Source organism: Schistocerca nitens, chromosome 7 (genome assembly GCF_023898315.1).
Source record: "Schistocerca nitens isolate TAMUIC-IGC-003100 chromosome 7, iqSchNite1.1, whole genome shotgun sequence".
NCBI lineage: Eukaryota > Metazoa > Arthropoda > Insecta > Orthoptera > Acrididae > Schistocerca > Schistocerca nitens.
Window position 1 is genome coordinate 423,637,306 of NC_064620.1, and position 14,376 is coordinate 423,651,681.

General features: G+C 37.7%; 1 protein-coding gene across 1 annotated transcript in view; it reads right to left on the reverse strand.

Moving 5' to 3' along the window:
• Window positions 1–14,376, reverse strand: part of LOC126195343 (putative neural-cadherin 2) — a 105,592-nt gene that overhangs the window by 41,950 nt on the left and 49,266 nt on the right. The window contains exon 5 of the mRNA XM_049933915.1: window positions 2,717–2,906. Coding sequence (XP_049789872.1) covers window positions 2,717–2,906 — 190 coding nt within the window. The remainder of the gene's footprint in view (window positions 1–2,716; window positions 2,907–14,376) is intronic.

The window sequence follows — 14,376 nt, forward strand, 5'->3', positions numbered from 1 at the left end:
CATTCACACATGTGCTGATCTGAAGTGCAGCATATCAAGAGAGGTAGCAGGATGGATCTCATTTCAATCTCAATCCTCCCCACTCCACCAAGAGTGTCTTTCCACCGTACACCTAACCCTCGTAACCTCTTAGTTCATCCCTATGAAATCCCCAAACCACCTTCCCTACCCTCTGGCTCCTACCCTTGTAACCACCCCCGGTGTAAAACCAGTCCCATGCACCCTCCCACCACCACCTACTCCAGTTCTGTAACCCGGAAGGTGTGCACAATCAAAGGCAGAGCCACGTGTGAAAGCACCCACGTGATTTACCAACTGACCTGCCTACACAGTGAAGCTTTCTATGTGTGAATGAACAACAACAAACTGTCCATTTGCATGAATGGACACAGGCAGACAGTGTTTGTTGGTAATGAGGATCACCCTGTGGCTAAACATGCCTTGGTGCATGGCCAGCACATCTTGGCACAGTGTTACACTGTCCGGGTTATCTGGATACTTCCCACTAACACCAACCTGTCAGAACTCCGGAGATGGGAACTTACCCTTCAGTATATCCTCTCCTCTCGTTATCCGCCAGGCCTCAACCTCCGCTAATTTCAAGTTACCACCGCTCATACCTCACCTGTCTTTCAACAACATCTTTGCCTCTGTACTTCCACCTCGACTGACATCTCTGCCCAAACTCTTTGCAAATTCCTGCTTGTGTCTGTGTATGTGCGGATGGATATGTGTGTGTGTGCGAGTGTATACCTGTGCTTTTTTCCCCCTAAGGTAAGTCTTTCCGCGCCCAGGATTGGAATGACTCCTTACCCTCTCCCTTAAAACCCACATCCTTTCGTCTTTTCCTCTCCTTCCCTCTTTCCTGATGAAGCAACCGTTGGCTGCGAAAGCTTGAATTTTGTGTGTATGTTTGTGTTTGTGTGTGTCTCTATCGACCTGCCAGAACTTTCGTTTGGTAAGTCACATCACCTTTGTTTTTAGATATATTTTTCCCACGTGGAATGTTTCCCTCTATATATATATTTAAAAACAAAGATGATGTGACTTACCATACGAAACTGCTGGCAGAAACACAAACAGACACATATCTGCTTGTGTCTGTGTATGTGTGGATGGATATGTGTGTGTGTGCGAGTGTATACCTGTCCTTTTTTCACCCTAAGATAAGTCTTTCCGCACCCGGGATTGGAATGACTCCTTACCCTCTCCCTTAAAACCCACATCCTTTCATCTTTTCCTCTCCTTCCCTCTTTCCTGATGAAGCAACCATTGGTTGCGAAAGCTAGAATTTTGTGTGTATGTATGTGTCTGTGTTTCTATCGACCTGCCAGCGCTTTCGTATGGTAAGTCACATCATCTTTGTTTTTAAATATATTTTTCCCGCGTGGAATGTTTCCCTATTATATACATAAACAAAGATGATGTGACTTACCAAACGAAAGCGCTGGCACGTCGATAGACACACAAACAAACACAAACATACACACAAAATTCAAGCTTTCGCAACAAACTGTTGCCTCATCAGGAAAGAGGGAAGGAGAGGGAAAGACGAAAGGATGTGGGTTTTAAGGGAGAGGGTAAGGAGTCATTCCAATCCCGGGAGCGGAAAGACTTACCTTAGGGGGAAAAAAGGACGGGTATACACTCGCACACACACACATATCCATCCACACATATACAGACACAAGCACAGATACCCGTCCTTTTTTCCCCCTAAGGTAAGTCTTTCCGCTCCCGGGACTGGAATGACTCCTTACCCTCTCCCTTAAAGCCCACATCCTTTCGTCTTTCCCTCTCCTTCCCTCTTTCCTGATGAGGGTATACACTCGCACACACACACATATCCATCCACACATATACAGACACAAGCACAGATACCGGTCCTTTTTTCCCCCTAAGGTAAGTCTTTCCGCTCCCGGGACTGGAATGACTCCTTACCCTCTCCCTTAAAGCCCACATCCTTTCGTCTTTCCCTCTCCTTCCCTCTTTCCTGATGAGACAACAGTTTGTTGCGAAAGCTTGAATTTTGTGTGTATGTTTGTGTTTGTTTGTGTGTCTATCGACGTGCCAGCACTTTCGTTTGGTAAGTCACATCATCTTTGTTTTTAGATATATTTTTCCCATGTGGAATGTTTCCCTCTATTAATTTATATATATAATAGAGGGAAACATTCCAAGTGGGAAAAATATATCTAAAAACAAAGATGATGTGACTTACCGAACGAAAGCGCTGGCAGGTCAATAGACACACAAACAAACACACACAAAATTCAAGCTTTCGCAACAAACTGTTGCCTCATCAGGAAAGAGGGAAAGACAAAAGGATGTGGGTTTTAAGGGAGAGGGTAAGGAGTCATTCCAATCCCGGGAGCGGAAACACTTACCTTAGGGGGAAAAAAGGACAGGTATACACTCGCACACACACACAAATCCATCCACACATATACAGACACAAGCAGACATCTTTGTATATATATATATATATATATATATATATATATATATATATATATATATATATATATATATAGACACACACACACATGTGCTGATCTGAAGTGCAGCATATTAAGAGAGGTAGCCGGCATACCTACAGACATGCTTTGTTCACTGTGCAGAATGCTTTCCTGCACTTTCAGACTCTTCTGGACACTGATGGCCGCCATTATATGTTCACATGACAATGAAATAATTTTAAAAGAAAATCACTTACATGCAATTAGTTTGCTTCAATTTATCGCTACACTTCACTGGTTCTGTACAAATTATGAAGTTGCAACCAGAGGAAAATCCACAACCATGCTCAAGATTAAGAGCCATTGTTACTTGTCCCCACTGTGTCACATTGGATGCTGGAGGCAATGGAAGGGCTCTGCCATCTAATCTCACATCATCTACACAACCTGCCAACAAGAAATAGTTTCAGTAGTTGGTGCTCCAAAGCTTGCAGATACTTGTCAAACCTCATATTTCATCACCCTCAGCTGATTTGAAAATCGCTGTTATGACTCCCAGTTTGAATTGTTACTAATTACCATCAGCCACAAGAATTTTTTCATTTATGTTAACTGTGTGGATATGTACATAGCAGTTTTTCTTACTCTATATAATGCCAAAAGCATAAACTACGCAAGAGAACTGAATACATAAAATTTAAACATTATTCAGAATAACCAATATGTCAATAATATAACAATTCATCACAGTGAACTTCTGGTGATTTGTAAGCTGTTGAAATAACATTACTATCAGATGGCAAACAGTGATGATGTTCCAACATTACTTATGACTTTACTTTTCATGAATAGAAAACACTATCTACAAAATGATGAGAATGTGTGTTGTACAGACAATGACGACTTCAAGATACTTCTCATGTATGATATTTGCTAACTCTAATACTCAAAATGTTATGACTATTACTTTCTTTATAAGACGAATAACGATAAGATACAACATTGTTTCCAATGATTTGCTTATCCATAGTTGTGCACTTTTTAATTTAATATATTGGTCCATTTGATTCATTACATACTTAAACAGTATATTGAATATAGGACAAGTCAAAATGGCGAAAGAAGCAGAAACACACACACACACACACACACACACACACACACACACACACAGAGAGAGAGAGAGAGAGAGAGAGAGAGAGCATGACAAAATTAATTACAGATAACAATCATAAATTACAAGTGACAAATATAGCAATTTTAATTTAACCATTATTACATAATCATTGTTTACAAGGCTATTTTTTGCAATTTAAAAATTCTTTTACAGAGTAAAAACATTTTCCACTAGAAATGACTTAAGATTATGTTTAAAAAAATATATATATGTTGCTGTGATTTTAAATCACTGGGTAGGCTGTTATATAGCTGAACTGTTATCTGTGATACACTTTTTTGGTACAGTGCTGTTCTACACTGTGACATGTGGATATTATTTGTGTTCCTTGTGTTGTGACTGTGTATATGCTTATTTTGTTGAAGATGTCCAGTTTGGTTTAAAAGCTACTCATTTACGAACAGGATACACTCATATATGTAAAGGCTCGCTAGGCTCATTATTTTCATCTGGATGAAATGTGGTCTACATGTTTCCGGTTTTCTTAGATTGTAGGTAGCCCTGATTGCTCTTTTCAGCATCCTAAAGATCTTTATGCTGGTGGCTGAATTTCTCCAGAAGATTAGCCCATATCGAAGTAGTGCATGGAAGTATGCATAATATGCCTGAATAACTGTTGACTTGCTTGCACTTTTATTTAACACACGCAGAGGATAACAAGCTTTTGAAAGTTTTTTCTCAAGTTCTTTTATATGACAGTCCTATTTTAAATTATCTTGTACCCATAGGCCTAGAACCTTAGTGTCAGTAACTGAGTTCAGTAACGTATTTTCAAGGTATGGTACTGAAACAAAGTTTTGCACATGTGGAGAAAAGTGGAAATTCATGAAGACAGTTTTTTCTTTATTTATTATTATTTTATTTTTTTGAAACCAGCTACTTCCAATGAGATTTTGTCAGCAGCTGTTATTAATATGCTGGTGTCATCAGCAAATAAGATTAGTTTTCCCAATTTAATAAAGTCATTTATATCATCAATATAAAGGAGGAACAGTAGAGGTCCTAGGACAGAACCTTGTGGCACTCTGTATTTTATTGTTGATTTACTGGAGACATGTGGTGTTGTGATAATATTTCCTTGTACTGAAATGTCATCATGCCTTGAAACCACCACTTTCTGCCTGTTTTCTAGGTAAGATCTTATCCACTGATTTGGGATTCCTCGGACACCTTTTTGATCTAATTTGTGAATGAGGAAGTCATGGTCAATTATGTCAAAAGCTTTTGAAAGGTCCAGAAAGGTACCAGTATCATCTTTTCTGTCATCCAGTACTTTAAGCACAGCTTCTATGTACTCATACATTACTGTTGTTGTAGACTTTGATCTACTGAATCCATGTTGGTTTGCTGAGAGTAATGAATTTTTTGTAATGTAGCTTAGTAGTCTATTGTAGAAAATTTTCTCAAATATTTGGGAGAAAACACCGAGTTGGGATACTGGATGATAATTATTTACATTTTCAGAGGCCCCTTTTTTGAACAGTGGAGTTACTTTAGCTGTTTTTAGGCTATTGGGAAAGGTTCCAGTTGATAAAGAATTGTTTAATATTAGATGTTTTAATACATTATCAGATGACTTTTTAAAGACATAGTCTAGCACACCATCCAGTCCACATGAATATTTGATTTTGAGTGATCTTATTATATGTTTCACCTCTGTTTCCATGACTGTTTGAAGGAACATAGACTTAACACTAGCATTTAAATAATTTGGTAGGCATGTAGGTCCATCGTCATACTGATTTTTGATTAATTGCTTTGGTATATTAGTAAAGTACATGTTAAACTTTTCAGCTACCTCTTTTGGATCTGAGTGTCTGTTATTTTCAATTTGAAGAGAGATATTTTGTGAAGTTGACTGTTCTGTACCAGTGTCTGCTCTAATAACCTTCAATACAGCTTTCATTTTATTGTTTGCATTTGAGATGTACTCATCATTTTTCCGTTTTTTGGCTTCTTTTATTACCTTGCTGAATATTTTGTTGTATTTTTTCACGTAATTTCTAATTTCTGGAGTAGTATTTCTGTGCTAAATAAGACAGTGAAGAATTTTTTTCGTTCTGCTGGAAGTTATAATACCTTTCGTTACCCAACATTTATTTTTTACTATCTTAATCTTCCTTTTTTTCATTGGAAATGCTACATGAAAGTAGTGAAGGTATACATTGTGGAAACTGTCGAAAATGCAATTTACTTCAGTTTTACTGAAGACATCGCCCCATGTTTCCCTTGACAGCATAAAATTAAACACTCTAATGTTGTCATCACTGAAGTCTCTCTGTTCAATCATCTGGTTACAAAGGTATCTGGAATAATGCATTAACTAGATTTATTGCACACTGCAGAATGAAACCACTAACATATTTACTAAAGAGTATTTAAACCTGGGGTTTACCGTGGCCAATTCAAATTCACTGAGGTATGAACAGTGCATGGAGCAGGAATAACATGTAACCTATAGAACTCAAGACCAATTTCAATGACCACAGCTTTTGAAAAGTTACTTGAAAGAGTAACTTTTGATCAAATGGAATTTTTCTTATGAAGATACAAGTTGCATCTGAACAGTCTTGTGAATGGTTGTATATGTCAAAAACCATGCTGGTTAAGATGAGGCACCCACATGTATGCATTGAGAGACATATCATTGAGTAAGCCCTATCATGTAAATCACAGGGGAACAGTGTTGGATGCTACAGCCAACCTAAGAGATGCCTTCACTTGATGTTTTGATTCAGATCAGAATAACAGCAATGGAGACAAATGGCATGTTAGCACAAGTGTGCAGTGTTGAAGCAATGAGTGAAAAGTGTGCGTCTGTGTAGTTTAAATGCTTTATAGTTGGGAGTGGACTATAGACCAGCACAATTCCAGACAGCATAGAATGAAGGTGATGGATAGTTGTGGATGATGAGCAACTGCCTTTGAGATGGATAGCAGAAGAGCTGAAGGTACACAAAGACAATGTAAGTATTATTGTTCATGAACATCTTAAAAGAAAGAAGAGTTATGCCCGGACTGTACTGCACGCAATGACAGACAAGAAGAAGCAGACTCATACGGAAACAAATGGAGATTTCATTGACATGTCTGACTGGAATCCATGGGTATGGAAACCATCATTACAGAAGACGAGACTTGGTGCTGGAGACCATGTGACAGTCAATAGCAAAGTGTTCATCATTTTAGCAAGCGCTCCCCCCCCCCCTCCCCAAAAAAAAAAAAAAAAAAAATAAAATAAAATAAAATAAAAAATTACTGACAAAATCCAAGATTGAGATGATGCTGCTTGCCTTTTTTGATAGCAAGGACTTGGTCCATGATGAATTTCTATCCAATGGTCAAACTGTCAACTCATAAGTTTACAAAGGAATTTTTGAAATGGCTGCTGAACACATCCACTGGGTTCAGTTAGAACTGTACTGGAGTGGACAGTAGAATTTTCTCCGCAGTACAGCCTGTCCACACTCTGCGACACACATGCTCAACTATCTTCTGTAACGCAAGGTGATTGTTATTTTATTTTTATTTTACATGTCTAGTTCAGTAGGGAATTGAAGAGCAAATCTTCAAGGCCATGGAACATGTCAGTAAATAAAATTGCAAAGTAAAAGCAATAACAGATAAAATAAAAAGTTTCTGAACACAAAAATGACAAGCCATAAGTTTATGTAAATGTAATCAACAATATAACACAAGAATCAGTTTAATTTTTCAAGGAACTCCTCAACAGAATAGAAGAAGTGACCCATGAGGAAAGTCTTCAGTTTTGATTTGAAAGTACATGGCTAAGATCTTTGCATTCTTGTGGTAGTTTATTGAAAATGGATGCAGCAGTATACTGCACACCTCTCTGCACAAGTGTCAAGGAAGTGTGATTCAGATGAAGATTGGATTTCTGCCTGATATTAACTGAGTGAAAGCTGCTAATTCTTGGGAATAAGTTGATATTGTTAACAAGAAATGACAGTGAAGAATATATATATTGAAAGGCCAATGTCAGAATACCCAGACTAATGAATAGGGGTAGACAAGAGGTTCATGACCTTACACCACTTATTGCCCGAACCATTCCTTTCTGAGCCAATAATATCCTTTCAGAATGGGAAGAGTTACCACAAAATATAATACCTTACATCATAAGCGAATGAAAATAAGCAAAGTAGCCTACTTTTCTTGTCAAACTATCACTTACTTCAGATACAGTTTGAATAGTAAAAATGGCAGCATTAAGTCTTTGACCAAGATCCTAAATGTGGGCTTACCATGACAGTTTGCTATCTATCTGAACACCTAGAAATTTGAACTGTTCAGTTTCACTAATCATACACCCAGTCTGTGAAATTAAAACGTTTGGTTTTGTTGAATTGTGTGTTAGAAACTGTAAAAACTGAGTCTTGTGATTTAGCGTTAGTTTATTTTCTATGAGCCATGAAATGAACTTACGTCATGAACTGCACTATTTGAGACAGTGCCAGTGGTGCACACAACATCTTTTACTACCAAGCTAGTGTCATCAGCAAACACAACTATTTTAGAATCACCTGTAATACTAGAGACCATATCATTTATACAAATAATGAACAGGGGTGGCCCCAGCACTGATCCCTGGGGCACTTCCCATTTGACTGTGCCCCACTCAGACCCCTCATCATAACCATTCTCAACAGCGTGGATAACAACATTTTGCTGTTTCTTGTTGAAGTAAGAGGTGGGCCAACTGCGAGCTACTGGCCAAATTCAATGATGGTCCTAATTTGGAGCTATATTTTGTGATCAACACAATTAAATGCCTTAGTTAAATCTAAAAAGATGACTAGCATTTGAAACCATTTGTTATCTATCCAGTACCTCACAGGGAAAATAGAATATAACATTTTCAGTTGTTAAACCACTTTTAAAACCGAAATGTACATTTGATAGCAAATTATGCGAAATAAAATATCAATCCTTACATACACCACCTTTTCAATAACTTTAGCAAACACTGGTGGCATAGAAATAGGTCCAAAATTATCTACATTATCACTTTTTATAAAGCGGCTTTACTACTGGGTACTTTAATCAGTCAGAAAACTGATCATTCTTAGAGGAAAAATTACAAATATGGCTAAGTACAGGGCTAACATGTGCAGCACAGTACTTTAATATCCTGCTAGGCACTCCATCATATCCATGAGAGTCCTTGGTCTACAGTGATTTAATTATTGGCTCAATCTCCCCCTTGTCAGTATCACAGAGGAGTATTCAGACATCAGTCTCAGAAAGGCATTTTCCAAGACAGTAGAAACTAAATTCTTATTTAACTCACCAGCAATGCTCAGAAAATGATTGTTAAATGTGGTACATATATCTGATTTATCAGTAACAGAAATATTTTTACTTCAAACAGACTTTATATTGTTGATCTTGTGCTGCTGGCCAGACACTTCCTCCACAACTGGCCATATGGTGTAAATTTTATCCTGTGATTTAGCTATTCTATTTGCATAGTAATTCTGTCAGAGACAGCAAAGGACTTGGAAGAGCAGTTGAATGGAATGGACAGTGTCTTGAAAGGAGGATATAAGATGAACATCAACCAAAGTAAAACAAGGATAATGGAATGCAGTCAAATTAAATCAGGTGATGCTGAGGGAATTAGATTAGGAAATGACATACTTACAGCAGTAAGTGAGTTTTGCTATTTGGGAAGCAAATAACTGATGATGGTCGAAGTAGAGAGGATATACGTAAAATGTAGACTGGCAATGGTAAGGAAAGCGTTTCTGAAGAAGATAAGTTTGTTAACATCGAGTATAGATTTAAGTGTCAGGAAGTCTTTTGTGAAAGTATTTGTATGGAGTGTAGCCATGTATGGAAATGAGAATAGAAGCTTTTGAAATGTGGTGCTAGAGAAGAATGCTGATATGGGTAGATCCCATAACTAATGAGGAGGTACTGAACGGAAAAGAGGAATTTGTGGCACGACTTGCCTAGAAGAAGGGACTGGTTGGTAGGACATGTTTTGAGGCATCAAGGGATCACCAATTTAGTATTGGAGGGCAGTGTGGAGGGTAAAAATAGTAGGGGGAGGCCAAGAGATGAATACACTAAGCAAATTCAGAAGGATGTATGTTGCAGTAGTTACTTGGAGATGAAGAAGCTTGCACAGGATAGAGTAGCATGGAGAGTTGCATCAAACCAGTCTCTGGACTGAAGACCACAACAACAACAACTAATTGCATACCACATACTCTTTGCCTTCCTAATAACGTTTTTAAGCACCTTAAAACACTGTTTTTAATGGACTACTGTAGCTTAATTGTGACTACTTCTAACATTTTGATATAATTTTCACTTTGTTCTACATGATATCCTTATCCCACTAGTCAGCCAACCAGGCTGCCTTTTACTGCTAACACCTTATTTAGCACATTCTGATGGAAAGCAGCTTTCAAAGAGTGTGATAAAAGTGTTAAGGAAACCATTAATTGTGTCATCTATGTTCTATGTACAATAAACATCCTGCCAGCCTTGTTCCTTCATGAGGTTTAAAAAACTCTCTATTGCCATTGGATTACAGTAGCTTTCCTACATAGTTTGTAATTAAATATAACATTTCTTTGAGTACAAATCATTTCAGTGTTAAAATCTGTGCATCATGGCCTGAAATGCCATTCACCCTTTCACTAGACTGAATAAAAATATTGTCTATGGTTGTGCCACTATTCCTCTGCACCCTGGTTGGAATAAACACAGTCTGCGTCAGATCATATGAATTTAGAAGATCTTCCAACAACCTTTTTCTTGCATAGTCACTACTAATTTAATATTGATATCACCACATACAACTAATTTTTGGACTTCCTATTAAGTGAACCAAGAACCCTCCCTAGCTTGAGCAGAAATGCTCTGAAGTCAGAGTTAGGGGACCTATAAAATAGTTTCACTAAATTCAACTGCACCCGTAGGACATTCAAATACCTGTTGAGTGCACTGCCATGATATGTCTATTGAGTCAAATGGAAAACTGTTATTTCCATACATGGCCACTCCCCCACTCCATGAAGAACTTCTTCAACAACAGCCAGCTGATCTGTATCCTGGTAAAGGAAGCCTCTGACTTGCCAAATTATTTAAGTGGTGCTCCAATAAACCAATAATGTCACATTCAACATCTAGAAGTAGTTCACTAACATTATTTCTAATACCTCTTATATTTTGATGAAATATGCTAATTCCTTCACTACATCTACATCTACATCCATACTCCACAAGCAACCTGACGGTGTGTGGCTGAGGGTACCTTGAGTACCTCTATCTTCTCCCTTCTATTCCATTCTCGTATTGTTCATGGAAAGAAGGACTGTCGGTATGCCTCTGTGTGGGCTCTAATCTCTCTGATTTTATCCTCATGGTCTCTTCACGAGATATACATAGGAGGGAGCAATATACTGCTTGGCTCCTCGGTAAAGATAAGTTCTCGAAACTTCAACAAAAGCCCGTACTGAGCTACTGAGCATCTCTCCTGCACAGTCTTCCACTGGAGTTTATCTATCATCTCTGTAACGCTTTCGTGATTACTAAATGATCCTGAGATTAAGCGCGCTGCTCTCTGTTGGACCTTCTCTACCTCTTCTATCAACCCTATCTGGTACAGATCCCACACTGGTGAGCAGTATTCAAGCAGTGAGCGAACAAGTGTACTGTAACCTACTTCCTTTGTTTTCGGATTGCATTTCCTTAGGATTCTTCCAATGAATCTCAGTGTTGCATCTGCTTCACTGACGATCAACTTTATATGATAATTCCATTTTAAATCACTCCTAATGCCTACTCCCAGATAATTTATGGAATTAACTGCTTCCAGTTGCTGACCTGCTATATTGTAGTTTAATGATAAGGGATCTTTATTTCTATGTATTCGCAGCATATTACACTTGTCTACATTGAGATTCAATTGCCATTCCCTGCACCATGCATCAATTCACTGCATATCCTCCTGCATTTCAGTACAATTTTCCATTGTTACAACCTCTCAATATACCGCAGCATCATCTGCAAAAAGCCTCAGTGAACTTCCGATGTTATCCACAAGGTCATTTATGTATATTGTGAATCTCCTCTGAAGGTGATTCCTTTATTAGAGAGACTTCCTTTAAGCAGGGATACCTATCAGCTAACTTCAGTCTAAAAACGATGCAGCTCTAATGCCAACTACTAGAGGAATTTTCCCACGTGTGATCCCTCCACCGCCCACTACACTGTCACCTATAAGCTTTGCCAGCCTCCCTTTCCCTTAATTATTGAGGTTCAGTCCATGCCTAGTGAAACTCAATCTACTGATGGACTCAGCTGGCACCACTGCAATGTGAACCATGCCGTCCACCATCGGCACCTTCTTCACGCCCATGTTAACATGCCTAACACCAGCATTAGGATGAGGCCAATCATGACTCTGAAACAGTTGGACAAAGTGCACATTAGTGCCACCATTTTGAGAGCTATCTTCACCAGGTCAACACCTACATCATACTCCTCATCCCTATCAATACTATTCCCAGCTCCACCTGATCCTCTTTCATAAAATTCCTCGCCACCCTTCTTGTTCTCCAGATTTGGCAACAGCAGACTTTTTTTTTCTTTCTCCACCTTAAATTAGTCCTGAAAGGCTTATGCCAAGCAGATGTCGTGGATATCCAACAGTATGTGATTAGATGCCTTGAGTGATTCCACAAGAAGTGTTTTTTGACAGTTTCCAACAGCTTTACACCTGATGGCAGAAGTGTTTTGTAGCTAATGGTAATTACTTTTGAAGGGCAGTGTAAAGGTATTTTGTCTGTAACTCTTGTTTCCTTCATTTCTGGACACGATTCCCTGAACTTTTCAGACATGTCCTGTATAACGTTCTTAGTAGTTCACAACATAGTTTCCAAACAGAGTAATCCACAGTAATAGCAGAAGGAACTCTTTATAAGAACTGACAAATCAACTGAATAAATGAACCAATATTATTAGCACTTTTTTACATGTGTTCAAGGTCTTTGATACTGTCAATCATTCAGTTCTCTTAAATGAACTAAAAACTTATTGTATATAAGAAATGGCACTAAATTTCTCAAATCCTGATCCCTATGACAGAGTACAGTGTGCCATACTATATTACAAAAATGGAGGGTAGACTCTAACAATGACATAAGCAAATAGTAATATTCTCAAGTCTGCTGTCTCACAGGGTTGCATTCTTGGTCAGCTCGTGTTTCTAGTAAATACTAATGATGTAAAAAAGATACAAAACTTAAACTTAGTGATTTACACTGATGATACATTTTTACTTGCTGGGACTACACTGAACAGTTACAAATGCAAAACAACAGAAGGAACAGTAAGTATTATCGTCAATAGACTTACATTAAATGTTGATAAGGCATTATCCTCAAGTTTTTATTAAATTATGATTCACCTAAATGCTGAATGTATGTTTTACTTGAAACAACTAATGACATAAGTTTTAGATTACTCTGATGGATGTGCATATTACATAATAAGCATATCAGCTAAATCTATAATTTTAGTTCATGCTTCTGACGTTCTGCCTCAGATCCATACCATCAAACAATTTACACACAAAATAAAGTAGTGCAGGAACATCTGTTGTGCCATTGATTTTCACTGTTCGATGTTGAAGAACTTCAGAATTAAAATCATAATAAATTAATAGCAACAGGAAAATAGGACTGTTTGATTTAGGCAAATAGAATAAAAGAAATAAGAATGTGATATAAAAGCAGCTAAAACAAGAAGAAATACTTACATTTAACTAAATTACATAGAGAGGCATTAGTTTGTAATGTAGTTTTTTTAAATAGGGACTAATATGGAATTTAATATCTTGGTTCAGTAAAGTATACCATATCAGCACTTCTTGTAATCTAAAGCACTGCATTTTTGACAGTTTGATATTTCAATGCACTAATTGGTAGCTGGATAACTTACTTTTCTAATAATCAGCATTGCAACAAATCTGAAGCAGCCTGCCAAGAATTCCTCTCCTGTGTCAACCTCTTCAACTCAGAATTGACTTGCGCCCAACATCTTTATTTATTTGTTGGAGCTATTCCAATCTGTCTCTTCCTCAACAGTTTTTACCTTGTACAGCTCCCTCTGATACCATAAAAGTTATTCCTTGATGTCTTAACACATGACCCATCTTTGTGTCTCTTCTTTATTTTCAATATTGTCCACACTTTCCTTTCCTCGCTGATTCTGTAGAGAATTCCATTTCTTACCTTACCAGCCCACCTACCTTTCAAGATCTTTCTATAGTTTCAGCTGTTTACTTTTCCAGTTTTCCCAAAGCCCAAAACTTGCTTCCATACAATACTGCGCTCCAAACATACAATCTTAGAAATTCCTTCATCTAATTAAGAAAAATTTTTGGTATTACTAGAAATTTTTGGCCTGGAATGGCCTCTTTGCCTGTGCTAGTCTGGTTTTATGTCCTCTTTGCTTTGTCTATCAGGTGTTATTTTGCTTCAAAGATGGCAGAATTCTTTCACTTCATGTACTTTGTGGTCCTCGATCCTTATTCTTATTTCTTCTATTCTCATTATTCTTGTCCTTTTTTTGTTTACTCTGAATCCATAGTGTTTGCTCATTACAATGTTCATTCCAATAATGATCATATCATTGATAGCTTTCATTCTGAATTTTAAACTCATCCTTGAACCTTCCTTTCATTTTTGTCATTTATTCTTT